The 20511-nt window shown below is 47.4% G+C and overlaps 1 protein-coding gene across 3 annotated transcripts; it reads left to right on the top strand.

The window, feature by feature from the left end:
- Positions 1 to 7459: 7459 nt before the first annotated feature.
- DYNLL2 (dynein light chain LC8-type 2) lies at positions 7460 to 16859 on the top strand. Of its 3 annotated transcripts, XM_019028148.3 has the most exons (4): positions 7460 to 7549; positions 8225 to 8453; positions 12712 to 12852; positions 14766 to 16859. In XM_019028148.3, the coding sequence occupies exons 3-4, from the start codon at positions 12721 to 12723 to the stop codon at positions 14901 to 14903; spliced, it is 270 nt and encodes an 89-aa protein (XP_018883693.1). In that variant the 5' UTR covers positions 7460 to 7549; positions 8225 to 8453; positions 12712 to 12720; the 3' UTR covers positions 14904 to 16859. The 3 variants fall into 3 exon arrangements, with proteins under 3 accessions (XP_018883693.1, XP_004041315.1, XP_018883694.1); XM_004041267.4 differs by lacking the exons at positions 7460 to 7549; positions 8225 to 8453 and adding an exon at positions 9005 to 9283; XM_019028149.3 differs by lacking the exons at positions 7460 to 7549; positions 8225 to 8453 and adding an exon at positions 10292 to 10374.
- Positions 16860 to 20511: the final 3652 nt, after the last annotated feature.

Here is a 20511-nt window from a genome sequence, read left to right as displayed (position 1 = left end):
ATCCCAGCACTTTGGGAGGCCAAGGTGGGTGGTCAGGAGTTCGAGACCAGCCTGGCCAACATGGCGAAACCCTGTCTCTACTAAAAATACAAAAATTAGCTGGGCCTTGTGGCAGGCGCCTGTAATCCCACCTACTCTGAGGCTGAGGCAGGAGAGTTGCTTGAACCTGGGAGGCGGACGTTGCAGTGAGCCGAGATTGTGCCATTGCACTCCAGCCTGGGCGACAAGAGATAAATTCCATCTCAAAAACAAACAAACAAACAAACAAACAAACAAAACCCATCAATATCACTCATAAATATAGATGCAAAAATCTTCAACAAAATACTAACAAAGTGAACATGGCAACATATAAAAAGGATTATACATCATGACCAAGTGGGATTTATCCCAGGAATGCAAGATTGGCTTAACATTTGAAAATCACTCAATAGGCCAGGTGCAGTGGCTCACACCTGTAATCCCAGCACTTTGGGAAGCCAAGGTGGGAGAATAGCTTGAGTCCAGGAGTTCAAGACCAGCCTAAGCAACATAGTGAGACGCTGTCTTTACAAAAAAAAAATTTTTTTTTAATTAGCCAGGTGTCATTGCATGTGCCTATGGTCTCAGGTGCTTGGGAAGCTGAGGTGAGAGGATCACTGAATCTTGGGAGGTCAAGTCTGCAGTGAGCCGTGATCACACTACTGGGTGGCACAGTAAGACCCTTTCAAAAAAAGTAAAAAATAAGTAGAAAGAAAAAAGAAAATCTATCAATGTAATACACCATACTAATAATAAAGGATAAAAGCCACATGATCATGTCAATAGATGCAGAACAAGCATTTGACAATTTGATAAAATTTCATGATAAAAACACTCAACAAACTAGGGATGGGAGTGAACTTCCTTAACTTGATAAAAGCACCTACAAACCTCCCACATCTAACATTAATGGTGAAAGACTGAAAGCTTTTCCCCTAAGATAGGGAAGAAGTCAAGGATGACTGCTCTCACTAACCCTACTGAATAATATACTGAAGGTTCTATCTAGGACAATTAGGCAAGAAAAATGAATAAAAGACACCCAGATTTTAAAAGAAGAAGTAAAACTATCATAGATGACATGATTTTGCATACAGAAAATGCAAAAATCAATTGTATACAAAAATCATATACAAAAATCAATTGTATTTTATATACTAGCAATGATTACAATCTGAACATGAAATTATGAAAACAATTCAATTAAAAATGGCATCAAAAATAATTACTCAGGGAATATATGTAGTGAAAGATGTGCAAGACATGTACACTGAAAATTAGAACACATTATTAAAAGAAATTAAAGAAGACTTAACTAAATGGAAAGACATCCATGTTCATGGACTGGAAAACTTCATATTGTTAAGATGGCAATACTCCCCAAATTGATCTACCATTCAACACAATCCCTATCAAAAATCCCAGCTGGATTTTTAACAGAAATTGATAAGCTGGTCCTACCAGTCATATGGAAATGCAAAGGACTCAGAATAGACAACAAATAATAAAAATTAGAGCAAAGATGGAGGATTCACACTTCCAGATTTCACAATTTACTACTTAGCTACAGTCATGAGGACAGTGTGGTACTGGCATAAAGATAAATATGTAGATCATTGAAATAGAATTGGCAGTTTGGAAACTTACATTTATAGGCAACTGATTTTTTATAATGGTGTCAAGACAATTTAGTGGTGAAAGGATAGCCTTTTCAACCATTGATGTGGGACAACTGGGTATCCACATGTAAAACAAATGATGTTGGACTCTACCTCACACCATACACAAAAGTCAACTCAAAATAGATCACTGACCTAAATGCAAGAGCTAAAATTCTTAGAAAAAAATGTAGGAGTAAATCTTTGTGATCTTGGGTTAGGCAATAGTTTCTTGGACATGACATCAAAAGCACAAGTGACAAGAGAAAAAAACAGACAAATTGGACTTCACCCAAAGTAAAACTTTTGTATTTCCAAGGACCCTAGCAAGAAAGTGAAAATACAGGCCCATGGAATGGGAGAAAACATTTGCAAAATTAAATCTTTGATGAAAGTCTAGTATCCACAATACATAAAGAACACCATCAACTCAATAATAATAATAAAAAATCCAATGAAAAATGGGCAAAGAATCTGAATAGACATCTCTCCTCAAAAGATATACAAATGGTCCATAAGCATATAAGAAAAGATGGCCAACATCATTAGCTATTAAGGAAATGCAAATAAAAACCACAATGAGACACCACTTCACAGTCCCTAGGATGGCTATAATAAAAAAGGCAAATAATAATGTGTTGGTGAGGATGAGGAGACACTGAAACCCTCCAACACTGCTTGTAGGAATATAAAATGCAGGCACTTTTGAAAACAGTCTGGCCATTCCTCAAAAGGATAGCATAGAGTTAACATAAAACCCAGAAATTCCACACCTTGGTATATTCCCACCCTACCCCCCGGCAAAATGAAACCTGTGGTCAGTGAAAATATACTGAAAACCACTGAATTGTGCACATTATAAAGATACATTTTATGATATGTGAATTATATCTCAATTAAGCTGAGGGGTGTGTGTGTGTGTGTGTGTGTGTGTGTAATATTAAGTTGAAATGTAAAGGGGGGCCCTCCATTTTCCTAGTGAGAAGATCCCAAAAAAGGTTTTGTTTTTGTTTTAGTTTTAGAAAGAGTCTTGCTCTGTCACCCAGGCTAGAATGCAGTGACACAGTCTCTGCTCACTGCAACTTCTGCCTCCTGTGTTCAAGCAATTCTCATACCTCAGCCTCCGGAGTAGCTGGCATTGCAGGCATGTGCCATCACACCTGGCTAATTTTTGTATTTTTAGTAGAGACAGGGTTTTGCCATGTTGTCCAGGCTGGTCTCAAACTTTTACCCTCAAGTGATCTGCCCACTTCTGTCTTCCCAATAATTTTTTTTTGTCACCTTGAATAAACTACAACATGCCTGACAAGGCAAAGTTTTTCTTCAAAATTATCCTCAAAAAGGAAGGCAAAATTGCACTAGTCTCATTTGGTAGGGCTCCCCACCCCCATTCCCCACCTCACTGTCAGGGACCAACGGTGAAAGACCATAGTGTACATTTTTATGACAGTGGGGACAAGGATTTCCCTCATATGTGACTCTGCCTCCCTCTCTTGAGGCTCTCAAGAGAGTGGACATCGGCGGCTTCTTACTTCTTATAACCACTGGTGGACTTTCCCCTGTCAGCTCTTCCTTCCTCGATCTCAGAAGGTCTGTCAATCAGGCTTTCTGCCCTCCTCTTTTGTGACCAAAAGGTGGACATATGACTTCACCGGGAATTTGAGTGGAGAGTGGGGAGACTCCAGGAGAACAGTGGATTTGCCTTACTGGGATGCTCTGAGGCAACTGTTCCCTGGCTGCTGCTCCCTGGAGTCAGGGTGGCTACTCCAGGCCTGTTTGTTTTCCTTCAGGTATTTCTTGCACCTAAGAACACTAACTTGGTCTTTTAAGGTATTCAAGGCTAGTCATTTCCATATCATTGTCTTGATTCTCTCTTGATGGCAAAGACAGGGTTTCTCAGGGTTGTCCATACAATGAAGGAGGAAAACTTTTAAATTATGAGGAGTCATGACCTGAACACCATGACTTCCACTGGGCATCTTCTCTGTAGTTTCTATTTGGTGATCATTTGCTTTAATATTTTAATTGAAACTCTAAACAATTCATTGAATCTAAACTAGATCAAGTCATGTTGTTTCTTAGGGGAATAAAAAGATGAGCAAAATGATATCCCAACTCTCAAGGAACTCATTTGGTGTGAATTCTGACTGAGTGGATCAGAGAAGGTATCCTTTGTAATGGGGTTATTGAAATAGAGAATCATAGACTTTGGGGCTGCTGGGGACCTTGCAGATCAGCCAGTCCTACATCTTTCAGATGAAGAAATCCAGAGTCTGAGAGGTGAAATGACTTGACTAGCAGCTGAATATGGCTTGGGACTTCCTCCTTGACTCTTAGTCCAGAGCTTATCTCACTAGTTCAAGTGGTTGAACTTGGCTGGTTCCTCAGGGAGTTTGGAGACAGGAGGGACAATTTTTTTGTTTTTTTTGAGACAGAGTCTCACTCCGTCACCCAGGCTGGAGTGCAGTGGTGCAATCTTGGCTCACTGCAACCTCTGCCTCCTGGGTTCAAGTGATTCTCCTGCCTTAGGCTCCCGAGTAGCTGGCATTACAGGTGCCCACCACCATGCCCAGCTAATTTTTGTATTTTTAGTAGAGACAGGGTTTCACCATGTTGACCAGGTTGATCTCGATCTCTTGACCTTGTGATCCGCCTGCCTCAGCCTCCCAAAGTGCTGGGATTACAAGAGTGAACCACCGCTCCCAGCCAAGGAGGGACAATATTTAGGGCTTGGTAAATAGTTGCCCAGGGAAATATGTCTTGCAAGGTCACCCAAGAAATCAGCAAAGAATTGAGGTGGATTTCAGCAGTTCTAGTCACATGGGACTTGAGAGGGGAGACTGGCACCAGGGTCTGCATTGCAATGGGAGTGTCAAGGTGTGTCTTTCCCAACCTTCTACAATTTCCTGGAGATCTTGAAGCAGGTCAATGCTAAAGGGCTAGGCAAAACAACTTCTGTCACCTCCACGGTCTTTTTCCTCTAGATGATCCAGTCAGCTGGAGTTGGATTGTGTTTACCTGTAAGGACATTAGTCAAATACCCAGCAGACAGTGTGAGGAGGAAATCAATTGAGAAACCAGGGTTGGAGTTTCCCTAGGACTAACAATGAATTATTTTACCTGGCAACTTGTTTAGGGCAGGAAGGGCCCAGTGTTAATAGTATACATTGCTGGTTCTTGACAGAGAGAGCCTGGACACTGTTCTTTGGGGTGGAGAAACAGTGTCCTTCCAAGCTGTACTTTTCAGTCATTAATGGGCACAATTAGTTTATAGAATGTTTACAGAGAACTTCCCATGTTTCAGGAACTATGCTAGGTCCTGCAGCCACACATAAGTAAGACGTGATTCTCACCTGAAAGGAACTACAGACAAACATAAGACTGACATATTTAATGGTAAGTGGTCAGTGAAAACTCCTGGATGTTACAGGGCACAGAAGAGGGGTATGCATTCCCTCTGGGGTTCAGGGGCTTGGTAGATGACATCCAAAGGAGTCAGCCAGGAAAAAAGCTCCAAGCCTCACAGGCAAGAGAGCCACATGAGCTCAGGTGTGGAATCTGCGTGTAGGGAAACGACAGGCAGTGGATGGTGTTACTAAAGCAGGAAGAACGAGATGGAAAGTGTGGGGACATAAGGCAGAGAAGCAGGTGTGCACGTGTGGAGGTTAAATTATGGGAAAGGAGTTAGTGTTTATTCTGAGCAGGAAAGAGGGGCATGCCTGAGGATATCTGCATTTTAGATAGATCACAGTAGTGTAGATCTAAGGCAGAGGAGCCAAGAATGGAGACAGAGAACCAACTGGAAGAGATGATGAGTGTCTGATGCAGGGGATTCATAATGAGAAGGAAGGCATGGATTGGAAAAATATCCAAGAGATGAGCAGTGATGGAGACATGGTGGGTGAGGGAGAGGCACAAATCTAGGGTTTCTGGCTTGTGCCTGGGTGGATAATGGGGCCATAAACTGAGATAGGAAATACAGGGAAGGGGAACAAGTCTGGGACAGAGATGTTGGCGATGGCTAACATTTATTAATCACATATATGAACCAGGCACTGTGCCAGGACTTCTTCATGCATTTTCTCTTAACTCCATGAAGTGGATATGATTCTCAATTTATAGATGAGGAAAATGAAATTTGGAAATGTTGAATAGCTTAGCCAAATCTGCACAGCTGGTAGAGTGGTGGAAAAAGGACAGAATCCATGCATTCTGGCCCACTGCTTTATATGTGTGTATGCGAAGAGTCTGAAGAGCCTGTGGGGCATCCACAGTGGAGAGGTCCAGGCATTAGGGGGTCATCAGGGCCCAGATCATGGTAAAAACCATGAATGTGGGTGAAATTTCTAAGTTGAGCAGTGAAGGAAGCAAAGAGCCCTGGGGAACCCCGAAGTTAAAGAAGTAGCCAGATGGAAACGGGTCCACCAAAGAGCCAAAAACAACAGTCTGATTTTGATTTTTAAGTCAGAAGACATGACCGTGTTATCTGGGCAACAGGAAACTGGGCAATCACAAACAGTGTAGCTGTATCAAATAAAAACATTCACCAAGTTAAGCTAACATATTAATTATAACAGTGACTATGTTGCATAGTAATTATCCTGAACAGTAAGCATTTTACACAAATAGCAGTAATTAGTATATCACAAGTTTCCCAAACTGTGTCCTGTGGAATAGTAGTTCCTGGAGATGTTAATAAATGTTTGGATTAAAAAAAGGGCTTTGGAGTCAGATAAGTTTAAGAAATACTGGTATAATTTAGATGGAGGGCCAAACTCTGTTTTACACTTTCTCTCCTCTTTTCTCTGTTAGGATGCAGTATAGTATAATGGCTAAGATTGTAGGCAGTGGAAACAATCTGGAGTTGAATCCTGCTACTGACAAATTGGATAATCTTGGGTAAGTTACTGAACTTCTCTAAACTGTAGTTTGATCATCTGTACAGGGTGATAGTCATATATGCACTTCAAAAGGCAGCTTCTGGGATTAAATGGAACGCATTGCATTTAAAACGCTGAGAATAGAGCCTGACATAGAGCAAGGGATTCATGAGGATTACTTACTATTATTTATAAACCATACTATTAACACATCTCCCTGTTATTCTACAGTTTAGTCCTTGACACACACACACACACGCAAAAGCACTGATATTCACATTTCCTAAAAGTGAAAACCCTTGGCTCTGACTTCTGTTAGTTGAAGTTCTTTGTGCCCTTGTGTCCACCACACCACAGCCTGGAAATGAGCAAGCTCTTATCCCTATTGTACTTCAGGGAACGGGAGCAGGGAGAGGGAGGATTTATGCCCTGGCAGCATGGCCTTTGAAGGGCCACTGCTAGCTCATAGTAACCCTTGGGAACACTTGAAAGAAGTCATCTTCTGGTTGGACACTGGCTTGTACCGTGACACACAGGTTAGCAAGCAGTGTGCCGGCTGTATTTTAGCACTCACTTGCTCCATTGGTTGGATACTCTTGCGCAGTGAATGACCTGTGCAACCATACATGGCAGATCTGACCTTCAGGCCCTGGAAACTAAGGACTGTTGGAGAAAGGGGGTACTAGCCTCTCTTTCTCCAAGCAATCCAGGCGATTAGCCCCGCACAAGCCCTAAGTGTATAAATCATCCTTCCTCGTCTCCCTCCCTTCCTCCCATAGAGGCCACGCCTCCCATTCATGAACACAAAGACTGACATCAGAATACCCTTAGTGTGAGGGGATATCCCAGGCCTTAACTGCTCTCTGAAATCCCCCAACTGAGGTTGTTAGAGGACAGAACTGTGGAAAGCAGTAACCAGAGGGAATGATTTTTCCAGGTTTCCCCTGACACATAAGGAACACTAACTTTTGATGCTTCAAACCAGAGCAGGTCAGAATACCCTTAGTGTGAGGGGATATCCCAGGCCTTAACTGCTCTCTGAAATCCCCCAACTGAGGTTGTTAGAGGACAGAACTGTGGAAAGCAGTAACCAGAGGGAATGATTTTTCCAGGTTTCCCCTGACACATAAGGAACAGTAACTTTTGATGCTTCAAACCAGAGCAGGCCAGGGCCAGGGCAAGCCTGACTTCCTGACCATGGTTTGGAGAGGCGAAGGGAAAAAGATGGGAGTGGGAGCTATCCCTGGCAGCTTCTTAATCCCTACTGTATGGCCAAAATGCTTGGTTCCCAATAAAGGCTGGTCAGCCCTTGAGGTAGACACTTCTGTATAAAACAGACCAGAAAGAAAACCGCAGGCCTGAGGATCTTTCCTGGGGTGGGATGGAGTGAGGGCAGGCAGGCTCCCAACGCGCACGTTCACACCCACTCTCCCAGAAGTAGTCTCTTGAGCCTCCAGAGGGGCTGCTTCCTGGGTGCACCGCTTTTCAGCTAGAAGCAAGTCAAGCCTGACCTGCGGGATCTGGCAGGGCTGTCTGTACTTGGATTCTCTCCTTTATAAAGTGAGGGGTGTGGATGGGTGGTTTTTGAAGGCTCCTCACAGCTCTGACAGGCACCACCTCTAGGGGCTTCTATTCACTCTCCTCCAACCTTGTCTACCTGGACAGGCAGGGACAGACGACAAGAAATCGCTCACTCTCACCCCCATCCCAGGACCCCAAGGCCATAAATGTGCAAGGACAGCAGAGGCCTGCGTACCAAAGACACAGCCCCATCAATTTTGCTTCGGCTCTGTCTCCATTGCTCCTGTAGACAAATACCGGCTGGGGGCCCAGCTGGGAGTTTAGGTCCCTCAGCCTCAAAGAACAAAGGAGGAAGAAGGGACCTTCCCGGAAGGTGAGGGGAGGGAGTCCTGGGGCTCCTATGCCTCTCTCTCTCCATAGGGCTGGCTGTCCCTCTCTTTCTCACAGATACGGGAGGAGGGAGTGTCCTGTCTTTTCCTCTGAGGCTGGTGACTTCATCTCCTCCCCTCTCTAAGGTTGGGGTCTCTACCTCAGCCCCATCTGTTCCCTGGGTCTGAAATCTCCATCCCCCTCTCCCTTTTTTCTCCTTGGGACTGGGGGTCTCCACACCCTTTCCTCTCCTCCTCTCTCAGGACCATGTCTCTTTATTCCTTTTCAGGCCTGGCCTCTCCAGCCCCGGGCGGAGGGGTCCGCATTCCTCTCCTTTCTTAAGGCCACGGCTCCCTCCCCCACCCGCTCCAGCTCCTCCTCCCCACCCCCTCCCTCCGCCCTGAGGCATTGTGGGAGGAAACAAGATGTGGGGCGAGAGCGGCGCGGGGAGAAGCCCGCAGTGCGGGGCCGGGCGGGCTCAGCCAATGGGGAGCGCGGACGGCGGCGCGCGCGGCGGGGGGGCGGGGGCGGGGCACTATTTCAGCTGGGGCCGCGCGTCAGCCGCTCTCAGCGGCAGAGCGGAGCGGAGCTGTGAGGCGCCAGTGCGGAGCGGGCGGGCGGGCGGGCGGCGCGAGGCGGAGCGCGGGCGGCCGGCGAAACTCCAAGGGCGGACCGCGGCAGGGAGCGATCGGCCTCGGGCTGCGGGAGCCGGAGACCGCGGCGGCGGCGGCTGCTGCAGCTGCAGGAGGAGCCCAGGGAACACCGCCCCTGCCTGTGTTCTGCCTCGGGCCATCGCTGCTCCCCAGGGCCCCGTGCGGACTCGCCTCCTTGAAGGTGAGCGGTGGGTGGGGGCGTCCCCCGGGTGGCGGGCCTGTGCCCGTCGCGTGCGACTCTACACGACCCGGCCCTCGCCGCGGTGGCCCTGCGGCCTCTTTAGCCGGCCCCAAGGCCTGGAACAGGGCTGGCCCCGCAGCCCTTGGCGTTGACGGTCCGGGCAGCGCAGCGCGCCCCCGCCACTCCTCCCTCTCGGCGCAGCCCGGGCTGCGCCACCCTTTGCCCCGGCCACCCTCGTGGCGCTGCTGGAGGCCCGGGCTGCGGAGCTGCCGCTGCCCCCGCCCCCCGGGAGTCTCTCTGCGCTGCGTGGAGGCCCCTGATGTCAGGGGCCGGGGAAGAGGGGGTGGAGAGGGCTCGGGCGTGACGCGGCTCCTCCTGCCGCCACCGCCACCCTCTGGGGCGTCCTTCCTGCAGGGAGGACGCCCAGTCACTCCGGCGCTGTTCCAGGCCGGGTGGGGGAGGGCGGCCGACCGGCCGGGGCCTGCGGACCTGGCCGGCGGCGCGAGCGGGAGGTGCGGGGGAAGGAGGATGCTTCCTCGTTCCCCAGGTGCTGCCCTTCGGAACCGCAGCGCTCTGGAGGATGGGATAGTGGAGGGATACGGCCCACTTGGAGAGCCCGAAGAGGGAAGTAGAAGTGTGTGTGTATTGGTGGGTGGGGATGGTGGTCCGTGTCATTCGGAGATTTAGCCTTTTTTTTTTGGTTGCAAAACCAGGAATAGAGGATGGGAGCTGTCCTGGGGTGCCCTTTGTGCTTTTCACAGGAGCCCTGGCTCGTGACTGAGGCGGCTGGCCTGGGGCCCTCTGGCCATCTTCCTCCTATCTGGAGGCCAGGTCCCTTGCTTTTTCCCAAGGAGGGAGGGGCTAGGCTGGACACCTTCCTGTGCTTTGCTCACCGGCACCTTGGACAGGGGTGGTAGGGGTTGGGCTTCACCTCTCTCAGATGCCTGGGGGGCCAGGGGTGAAGAATCGTGCCATTGTAGTCATAAGACCAATATTATGTAACCGCAGGCTCTTTCCTGGAGAGTAAGGTGGCTTTTAATTACTGTAACAAAGTTGCTCCTTTGGACTTTGGGAATGAGGCAGTGGAGCAGGTGAGCTTGCAGGCAAAATGGTGCCAATTTCATACTTTCACTTTGCTGTCTAACCAGGCCCCACCCCCACCCCTGGGTTTGTAAACAGTGCCCCCTTCTGAGTGGTAACCTGGAATAGGCCACCAGGTGACACTAGTTTTTCTTTACTTATACAGAGCCTTATAATGTAAGAACCTTTCTCCCTGTGCTGCTGTTGTACCTTTGCTCAGACCCATTGAGTTTACCCCATTTATCTCATTTCAACCATTAGTATTTAAAATGAAGATGTTGATTTGCCCAAGGTCACGTAACTAGTCATTCCTTGAACAGGGTTCTCCGAATCTTTCCTCAGCACCACATGGTGCTCACAGACTCCAGTTGAGGCTCTGACTTTTCCTCTCCAGAATGTGGGGGCAGAGGGTGCTGGTCTACTACCTCTTTGCTCTGCCAGTTTCTGCCGAAGTGGAACCAGCCCTGCTTAGTTTGGCAGTGCTATCTAGATGAAGGGGCCTTGGATGCGGTCAAGGGCTGCCTGGCTGGCAGCTGGCATGTGTGCATTCTCTGCATGTGGTGCAGGCTGAAATGGTGGTGGTGAGTTCTGTTTTCCCTTTCAGCCATCTAGCCCACAGGCTATTGTGAACTCAGAGATCAAGGTGGCCTGGAATGATACCAGGGATATGTCCTTGAGCAGGCAGTCTCCTGTGTAGCCTTGTATCAGATAGAGCTGGAATGACAGCATCTCTTGTCCATTGGGCTGGGCCACAGAGGGGTGCTTTTAGGGGTGGGATGATGGGGGAGATTGTTACTGCTCCATGTGTTGGAACTGTGGTCAAGGACAAAGGGCTCATCCCCTCTGTTCCTGCATAGTACCTCACATGTTGCCACCTGTCAGGCATGTCCTGAGATTCCGCTCGTCCCAAGAAGGGTCCATGCAGGGTCTGCCTGGAAACTGTGGTTGCTGTGGCATGAATGGCATGGCCCTGATAGCAGGGATATGAAACAAGGCTATTAAAATAGTAATTCTTTACCTTTCTTAGGCACCTTTTTAAAATGCTTTATCTCCAGGTTTTTCCCAAGTCTCTGTTTTTTTAGGGGAAGGAAGGCTTCAGCATTCCTTTGAGGAAAATTGTCCCCTAACATAATACCTTTCACATCACCTAATAGGTCAGTACTTTTTGAATGAATGAATAAGTTTGACATGAGGAAGCAACGCACCAAAGAGATGACAAATCAGTGTTGAAGCTGGGTCCAAAATCTAGGGCTTTCAAAAATTATATTGGGCTTTAAAGAATGAACATTGTACTAAGGAGAGTGGGGAAGCAGAGGGGAGGATGGGACAGAGAGAGACATGTCCTGTGTGACCGACCAGCCAAGTCTGAGGTTGCCTTCCCACCCTCTCTACCTCTTAGGGGCATCTCAGCCTGGAGTACTTGAGAGAAGGCATAATTATCATTATCTCTGCCCCACTGGACATTGGTGGCCTGGAATATACCCTGCCCCTTTTTGTATAGGGCAGGGGTTGGCAGCATTTTTCTGTGAAGGGCCAGATAGGAAATATTTTTGGCTTTGCAGGCCAAATAGTCTCTTGGAAGTACTCAACTCTGCCATCGTAGCATGTTGCTCCAACACTTTATTTTACAAAAACAGGTGGTAGGCTGGATCTGGCTGATGGACAGTCCCCTTGTAGACTGTCCTTGTGTGCAGATGCTCTCATATAACTTCAGTTAATCCTTACAACAACTCCCGATAGAGAGCTATCCTCACCTGCTAAAATGAAAATAATCAAATGTAGGAAGGCCAAGTGATTTGTCTAAGACCACAAGAGATAAACTCAGGACCAGGAGTCAGGCCTACTGAGTCCTAGTCCAGCTTCTTTCTGCTATGATGCCAATGATGTAATGAATGGTCATTAAATCAGGGACTTAATTCTGTTCAAATGTTAGGACACCTGGTTTATTCTCAGGACAACCCTTAGTCCCCATTTTACAGATAATGACATAAAAACACAAGGATTAAGTAACTTGCCCAATGACACAGCTAGTAGATGTACACTGTAATATAATCTTGACTATTGGTGCTCTTCAGAATATCGGAAGTAAATTTTAGAGTTGGAAAACCTCATTTTACCTATGATAAAAACTGATGAGTTATTATCTCCTATTGGCCCTATATTTCCCAGGGTGGGAACAATGTCTCTGCCAAAGCTTAGGGGCTCCCTCTCCTAATGCTTCACATCCGTGTTTTCTGTTGCCCTCACCTTCTATACTCCCCTCTTGCACTGAGACCCCACACCCAGTAGCTAATGTTCACTGCCCAGAGCAAGGAGTTGTCAGCCTTACCTCTCTGCTCCTTCTGTAGTGTCACACCATGTCTGACCGGAAGGCAGTGATCAAGAATGCAGACATGTCTGAGGACATGCAACAGGATGCCGTTGACTGCGCCACGCAGGCCATGGAGAAGTACAATATAGAGAAGGACATTGCTGCCTATATCAAGAAGGTGTGCTGGGAGAGCTGGGACTGATGGCCAGGGGTGGGGATCGACAGCTGAGCTAACCTCCGGGGAGATCTGGAGCTGGGGACATAAGAAAGCCCGTATATCCTGTGCAAACAAAACCCTAGGAACTTGCAAAGCAGACAAACTAGCGAGTGATTCCGAATTGCCCAAGCATTCACCTTAGGAGTTGTTAATAGCTCTGCCAGGTGTGTGTGTGTGTATGTTTACTTTTACAGATAATTATGCTACTGCAAGGCATTGGGGAAGGATAAGATTATGCAGAGAAACTTCAGAATTAAATATTTTTGGCCCAGTTCAGAACTATTCAAAATTAAAATCTAGGATATTTGAAAGAATAAGATGTATAAATTTTCAGGGAACTACATCATTTAAAGTGGATATGCCTGTAATAATCCTCATCATGTAGGAGGTTTCCTTTTCTTTTCCTTAAAAAGGACTCAGGTACTACATCACCCCTTTCTGTCTACATTCTTAAGAAAAGGGTGGGCTCAAATATATAATTTTTAAGAAATGGATGAGCAATAATGGGGCCATAGGTTTGGTCCCTGAAAAATTCCTGAGTGAATTTGTCACTGGATATGGTTAACATGGTGAGGAAGCAGCTGTGCCAAAAGTAAGAAAAGGGGTACTGGGACCCCCTGATTCCCAGTCAGGATCCATATCCATTGGAGGCATAGTCCCAGCATTTGGTATTCTCAGCTCTGGCATCCCAAGAACATGTGTAAGAATGGTGGCAGTCTGGTCCATTGAAGTGGAAGTGGTAGGGTCTCTGAGTTTTACAGAACTGTGTTTTCCTACCCAAATGGGTGGAATGAAAAAGAAGAACTCCTGGAGTCCTGAGGGACTTTTTTGGGTGTGGAGCAAGGGTGGCAGAGCTATTTGGGAGCCCACCTTCTCGCTGTCCTGTACTCTGAGAGCCAGAAGAACCCCCAGATTTTCTGGTCCGCGCTCTTTTTTTGCTGATGGAGAAATGAGAACCAGGGAGGTGACTGGCTCTCCTGTATTACACATAGTCTTGAGCCAAGATTGAAGCTGGGTTTAGTATTTACTCCTAGTACTTGGAGAGTTGTGTGGTATCGGGGCTGTGAGGAGGCCAGAGAAGTTGTATGTTGAGCATATTGAGGGATAGAACCCCAGAGTTGGCAGCATTGGTGGGCCCATGGTGGAGGGCTGCTGCCCTTTCATGGCCATGGCAGGATGCTTCTAGAACTGAGTCTGCAGGCTGAGCCACAAGGTAGTAGGGAGCTGATTAGCTCTAAAGATTTCCTGTGGTTTTGATGCTGAACTTGTGCCCCTTAGGGAATTGCCTTGATCTCATGGTGGAGGTCCTTGTTCTGGTACATACAGCCCACACAGTGCATGGCACACGGGAATGCCTTTAATGTTGTCTTATATAGTAGTGCCTCCTGGTACTCCCGATGTTTGGTCTTGTTTTGCTCTAATGCCTTGGTGTTTAGCATTTGGAAATGCTGGTTTAGTAATGTGTGAGGCAGCGGGTGGTGGCTCCCCATTTGTGTCATGTGTTTGACAAATGGTCCTTTATTCCACTGGCCTCTTGATTCCCTTGCTGAAGAATCCCAGGGTGGGTTAGGGGTGGCTTGAGGGGGTGGGGTAGCTAGAGGGAGGAGAGATGATCAGGGTGTAGAGTGCTGGAGGCTCAGGGGAGACGAATAATGGAGGCTTTGTGGTGTTCCATTATTAATGAGGGGAAGAGTGTCCTGGCCAGCTTTAAAACCTGAGCTTTTGAGGTTCGGGGAGCTGAGGCTGAGGGATGGGGTGGGGGTGATAACAACCAAACGTGTCGGTGCTGGAGTTGCAGGGAGAGACTCCCATTCTGATTTCTCCTTCTCCAGCTACCCTAATTACCTTTCTTCTCTACCTTTGTTCTTTTTTAGGAATTTGACAAGAAATATAACCCTACCTGGCATTGTATCGTGGGCCGAAATTTTGGCAGCTACGTCACACACGAGACAAAGCACTTCATCTATTTTTACTTGGGTCAAGTTGCAATCCTCCTCTTCAAGTCAGGCTAGGTGGCCATGGTGAAGGTGTCAGTGGCGGCGGCAGCGATGGCAAGCAGGCGGCGTTGCTGGAACTGTTTTGCACTGGGGCCAGCATCAGGATGTCCTCTCCAATGGCTGTGCTACTGCATGGACTGTATACTCGATTTCATGTGTATGTTGCAGTAAACAAAACCAAACCTCTTTTCTGTTTAGTTGCCTGGGGGAAGAAGGCTGCTTTATGTTTATTTTTCAAGACTTTAAAAATATTTTTTGGTTGTATTGCACTAGGAAATCTCTCCCACCTCTCCCTTTTCTCTTTCTTTCCCTATACAAAATAAAAGGCCCACCACAGAGACTAGGCGGCCGAAAGACTAGGAGGGCTGAGGAAAAGAAATAGGTCTCTGGAGGTGGAACTAAAACTGTGCAGCTGCCTCTTCCTGGCGGTGGATGCTGCTTTGGGAGGGCCAGGGAGGCTGCAAGGGGACAGTGCTGTGATTGTCAAGGAAAAAGGGGTAGGAAGAAAGGTGGAGGGATTGATCTAGTACCAGGGAGAATATTCCACTGAACTGTGATTCTGTGGCTTGGGGCGGAGGGTGGGGTGGGGATGCCTTCTTTAGGGGCCCTGAGATGTGTTTGTCTGTGGTGTGTGGGAGTGGGGAGCAGATTTGTCTTGCTGTCTTTGTCAGAATTTCTAAGTAAGGGCTGTGTCTTTGTGGATTACCTTCTTTTGTTCTTCCTGCCAGAGATCATGACAGGAGGATGCTGGGGTAGGATTAGCTTGAATCTTTTTTTTCTTTACATTTTTCTCCTGTCTGCTCCCTGCTTAGCCCTCAGTTTCCTCATTCCTCTGGAGTTCTCTTAGAGCAGCCCCTGTTGTTAGTTGGCCGGCAAGGGAATTTCTGGTGACTGTAGTTCCTTAGTTAGGTCTTAGCAATCAAACCAAATCGATGTCTCCCTTGACTCTTCTGTGTATATGTGTGAATATGTGTGTATATGTGTGTGTATGTGTGTGTATGTGTGTGTGGGGTTTGGGGTAGAAGGGAGGGAGGGGGCAGGACAGTGTGGAATCTCTAGGGTGTATGGGTAGGTAGGGGGCACAGTTAGTTCTAAGTGGGCCTTTATGCTAAAAGCCTCTGGGGATATCTGTTTTGAAAATAAAGATAGGTGTCCCCTCCTTGCTGTCATCTAGCCCAGACACTCTGCTTGCTCTGTGGCTGTCTGCTCCCTGGGAAGGCTTTAGGAGGACCACCCAGGACAGGATGACCATGCTGCCATCTGCTCTGGAGCTGGGTCTCAGTGCAGAGGGACAGTGACTGTGGATGGTTGCAGTCTCTGGTGGGAGGTGAGGATAGAAGTGATAAAGAGCTAAGAGGAGCTTCTGGGAGCCTTGGAGGAGGTCAGTCTTGCAGTGGTGAAGTCAGGACACAGGAGATGGAGCAGGGCTGTGAGAGGAGGAGATTCTGAGGAGGATGCAGGGGAAATCTTGTCTGTTAATGAAATAGGAGTGGGGTGGGGTTTGGGGTGGGGTGGTCATTGCCGTTTGAGCTGCTGATTTTCATGAGTCGCCTTCAAAACTCTCGTGTAGGGTTGACAATGTGGGGGGGTGGGGGATCCAGCTTATTCTTTTATTTTCAAGTCCATTCTTGGGGCTGGTGGGGGAGGCAGGAGAATACCCCTCCCTAAGCCCTTAGTGTGTGCCGAGCTTGCTTTGTGATGTTGGCAGGGGAGAGGGGACCTGGGTGGTGACTGAGTTCCCTTTATCAAACCCTTCAATGGGCACAAAATTGAGTGCTTGATTTTAGGTTTTATTTTTTTATGAATGTCCGAATCTGTGTTTCCCCCTGCCCTCCCAGACTGTGTGGCCAGTTGAAAGTGTCTGGTTTGTGTTCATCTCTCCCTCATTTCTGGAGCAGGGCCTGAGACCCTGCCACATCTCCTATGCTCTGCATCCACGCCTCTTTTGGACATTAAAGGTTGATTGATGCACCTCTGCGCTGTTTGGGTCTCTTTGGGGATGAGGGGTTGGCCTGGTGGCAGTGGTGCCACACAGTGGGTGAGGGCGGAGAGTCTCCAGGGTGGAATAGAATGGGGACTGAAGAGAAGACCAGCCACTAGATACTGATTGGCCTGTAGCAGCACTTATTTGTGCCTAGGCTTATGCCCCTTAAGTAGAGGAAAACTAACCAGCAGCACTCACCCTTAAGGGCTCCTGGGTTCTGCCTTCCTTGGTGGTGATGGGTGAATCATATTTTGTGTCTTTGGGATAGTAGCTGCTACCTTCCCAGCTGCCGTCATGGACCTGCCTGAGCTTTGCTGCTTCAACTTTTGCCCAAAGCTCTTATCTTTCATACTCCCTTCTCGGCTTCCCTGAACCTAGAGACTATTTAGCAAAGGGTCTGTCCACTCAGAAATGGAAAGCTGGGGATATTTAGAAAGATGGCGCCTCTTTTGGTGGAACCTAAGTGATTCTCTGAATCCTCTGTTGCCCAGACATACAACTTGAGAAATCAGCAGTACCAAGACTTCTGAGAGTGTCTGCCCACCCCTGACTCCACCATCGTGTGACTGCAATTCTCTTGGAGGTGTTAGGGAGCCAGAGGTGCTTTGCCCTCTTTGTGTTACTATTTCTTTACTCAAAAATATTTAAGAGTTCTTGTATGCTTGGGCCTAGGATGCTGTTCACAGAGGAGAATGAGACAGGCAAGTTCTACGCTTCTATGACATACACACACTGATCAACTTTTTCCAATAGTGATAAATGTGTTATCAAGGAAATGAACTGGGCAATGAGCTATTGAGTGTTGGAGGTAGGTAGATAGGGTTCCTCCAGTTAGGAAGGTGGTTGGCTGATCTTGGGGAGAAGTTCTACCTCTGGGGCAGTGAGGTCCTAAGGGATTAAGATGAGAGACTGTAGAGCCCCAACTTCTGTTACTGCTTTAGCTGTCGTGAGTAATTTGACAGAGCTGGAGCTTTGGGAGGGAGAGTGAGGCCACAGTTCACATTTCATCAGGGATGAGTGTCTCCAGGGCCAAAGCTCATCTACTTTCTTCCCTGATGAAAGAGGCAGTCCAGGTGGCATCTGTGAACAACACATTCCTGCACAGGTAGGTGCACAGTGCTCATGTGGAAGGCTAATCCTGCAGGGCTTCCTGGAGGAGATGAGCCTCCACTTTTCGGGGCCCAGGATGGGAAAGTATGTGAGCATGTGTCACTGAAGGGACTGTGGAAAGCAGATGGAAATTGTGGAATTCTCTCGGAAGAATGCAGCCATTATTAGAACTGTGCCCATAGGAGCATCAATATCCCTGCTCCTTGTATCCTGTTCTCCAGTCTTCTGGGGACCCCCTTTGACTGAACCCAACCAAATGGCAGATGACAAGGCAGACCCAGGATGCAGTCTGTAGGGTTCAGTCCCCTTCCCCACAGGGAACAGCAGGAAAGGGCAAGGTGGTGACAATCTAAGGGAGTCAAATGGATAATAACCAGCATGGTAGGGAATCTTCTTTGTTGCTGTGGCACTGTCGATCTCTGTTCCCTGAACTCTAGTGTCCTCCAGACTAGATTTAAGGTGTGGTTCCCCGCTAAATTATTCTCTCACCTCCTTTCAGTCTTTGCTCAAACATCCTTTTATCAGAGAGGCTTTCTGACATCCTGTGCAAGATAGCACCTCTCCCCCATCGCTATTAACCTTACCCGGTTTAATTCCACGTAGCATCTGCCAACGCTTGACATATTTGTTTTTTGTTTACTTTCTGGCCTGTGACAACTAGAATATAAGCTCTGTGAGAGCATTTTTCTCTTAACTGCTTATCTTCAAGTAAACAGAACAGTGCCTGTCCTGTAGGAAGTGCTTGATACGTACAGATTGCTCAAATGAAAAAAGGAGGGTGCGAGCAAGCCTGGACAGGCCTGGTGCCCCAGGGCAGCCTTGCCTTTTCTGAAGAGAATGGCTGCCTTAGGCATGGCTCTCGTTGCTGCCCAAGCCTTGCTACCTTGAAAGGCATGAGAGGGTCACTCCCAAGTGTATTCAAGCCTCAGCCACTCTTGCTTGGCAGTATGGGAGGATGAAATAGTGTGTTCATAAAGTGCATTTTATTTTTAAAGCATTTCAGTTTATGTTGCTGAAACCCGAGAGCGCCCCCCTGAGCTAGACTCAGTAATCATTAGACACATTTTTGGATAAGCAAACTGAATCAGAGAAGGTGAGTGGCAAAGCCCATGTAGCTGGTGGCATTACTAGAACTTAGCACTGTGATGCACAAAGGCTTAACTGGGTTTGGCAGCAAGGGTCTCATGGATGCTCTTTAAGATGTAGGCCCAGATCTCTTAGTAGTGAATCCCTGATGTTCCCTCTCTTGGGGCTCTGGTTTAGCAAGGACAGTGAGGATACTTTCCTTTCTCCCTCCTCCTTACTCCTCTCTACTAAGGATTAAGGAGCCACCTCTTCCTCCTTAAGGCCTTTGGGAGAGATGGGTCTCCTGGTATTAGAAAGGAGAGCAGACGCCTAGAGTTCTGACCTCTTAGGCCTCCCCTAAACAAAAAGCATAGCCCCTTCACTACCCTAGTAACAAGTATGACCTGTTGCCTGTTGAGGTCAGGTGTACCTGTGTGTCTCTCTCTGTGATGTATGTGGGCTTGGTGTCCACATCAATGTGCGTGAATACTCCTACCCACAGACTGCTACTGTGCCAATATAGAGGTTCATAAGAAAGAGAAAAGAGAACCAGCAGAACCCCGGGTTCTGCCTCTCCTTCCTCCCTTTGCCCAGATAAAGGTGTACAGTGTTTGTGGTGAGGCTGCTGGACACTGCTGTTTTGGGCTTTCTAGAGAGAATGCAAACATGCAAAAACAGTGTGGTAGTGTAGGCAGAACAAGATCTAGAATCAGAAGACCTGGAGTCGAATCCCAGCTCCAACACCCACTGGATGAACGTGAACAAGCTGCTTGATCTCTCAGATCCTCGATTTCTTCATCTGTAAGATGGAAACAATATGTGTCTTTTCTAAAGGGAAAGATCAAATGACATCATGTATGTGAAAATGCTTAGAAATGGGTGATGATGATGATGATACTGATTATTAGGGTATCTAATAAAGTTAGGGAAAGAACAAAATCCCCCCCTCACACCCTATTGCACCACCAGCCTTCTCCCTCCCTGCTCAATTATACCCATGTTATAGGGAAGGAAATAGGGAAGAAACTTGTCTAAGGTCACATGGATGTTCGCAACAATTGGGATGCAGAACTTGATCTGACTCCCAGGCCAGGTTTGATTTTGATTTGCAGTGGCAGAGAGGACTAATTTTTCACTAGGTTCTGAGCCCTGTACTGAACTCTGGATTGCCCTGTACTTGGTGGTGGTATACAGTTCAGCAGTTTTTAGCATATACACAAATTTGTGCAGCCATAACCACTATCTAATTCTAGAACATTTTTATCACCCCCAAAAGAAATCGTGTACCCATTTGCAGTCACTTGCCATTCCCTCTTCTCCCCAGCCCTGGGAAACCACTGACCTACCTTATATCTCTATGAATTTGCCTAATCTGGACATTTCATATAAATGCAATTGTACATGTGGCCTTTTGTTTCTGGCTTCTTTCACTTAGCATGTTTTCAAGGTTCATTTGTGCCGTAG

Source organism: Gorilla gorilla, chromosome 4, assembly GCF_029281585.2.
Source record: "Gorilla gorilla gorilla isolate KB3781 chromosome 4, NHGRI_mGorGor1-v2.1_pri, whole genome shotgun sequence".
Classification (NCBI taxonomy): Eukaryota; Metazoa; Chordata; class Mammalia; order Primates; family Hominidae; genus Gorilla; species Gorilla gorilla.
Note: the sequence above shows the minus strand (reverse complement) of the source record. Positions and strands in the feature narration are given on the sequence as shown.

Bases quoted from the DNA above. Each gene is read 5' to 3' on its own strand.
- DYNLL2 (XM_019028148.3), top strand. From the start codon at position 12,721: ATGTCTGACCGGAAGGCAGTGATCAAGAATGCAGACATGTCTGAGGAC. The intron at 12,853-14,765 runs GTGTGCTGGGAG...GTTCTTTTTTAG, and splicing joins TTGCTGCCTATATCAAGAAG to GAATTTGACAAGAAATATAA.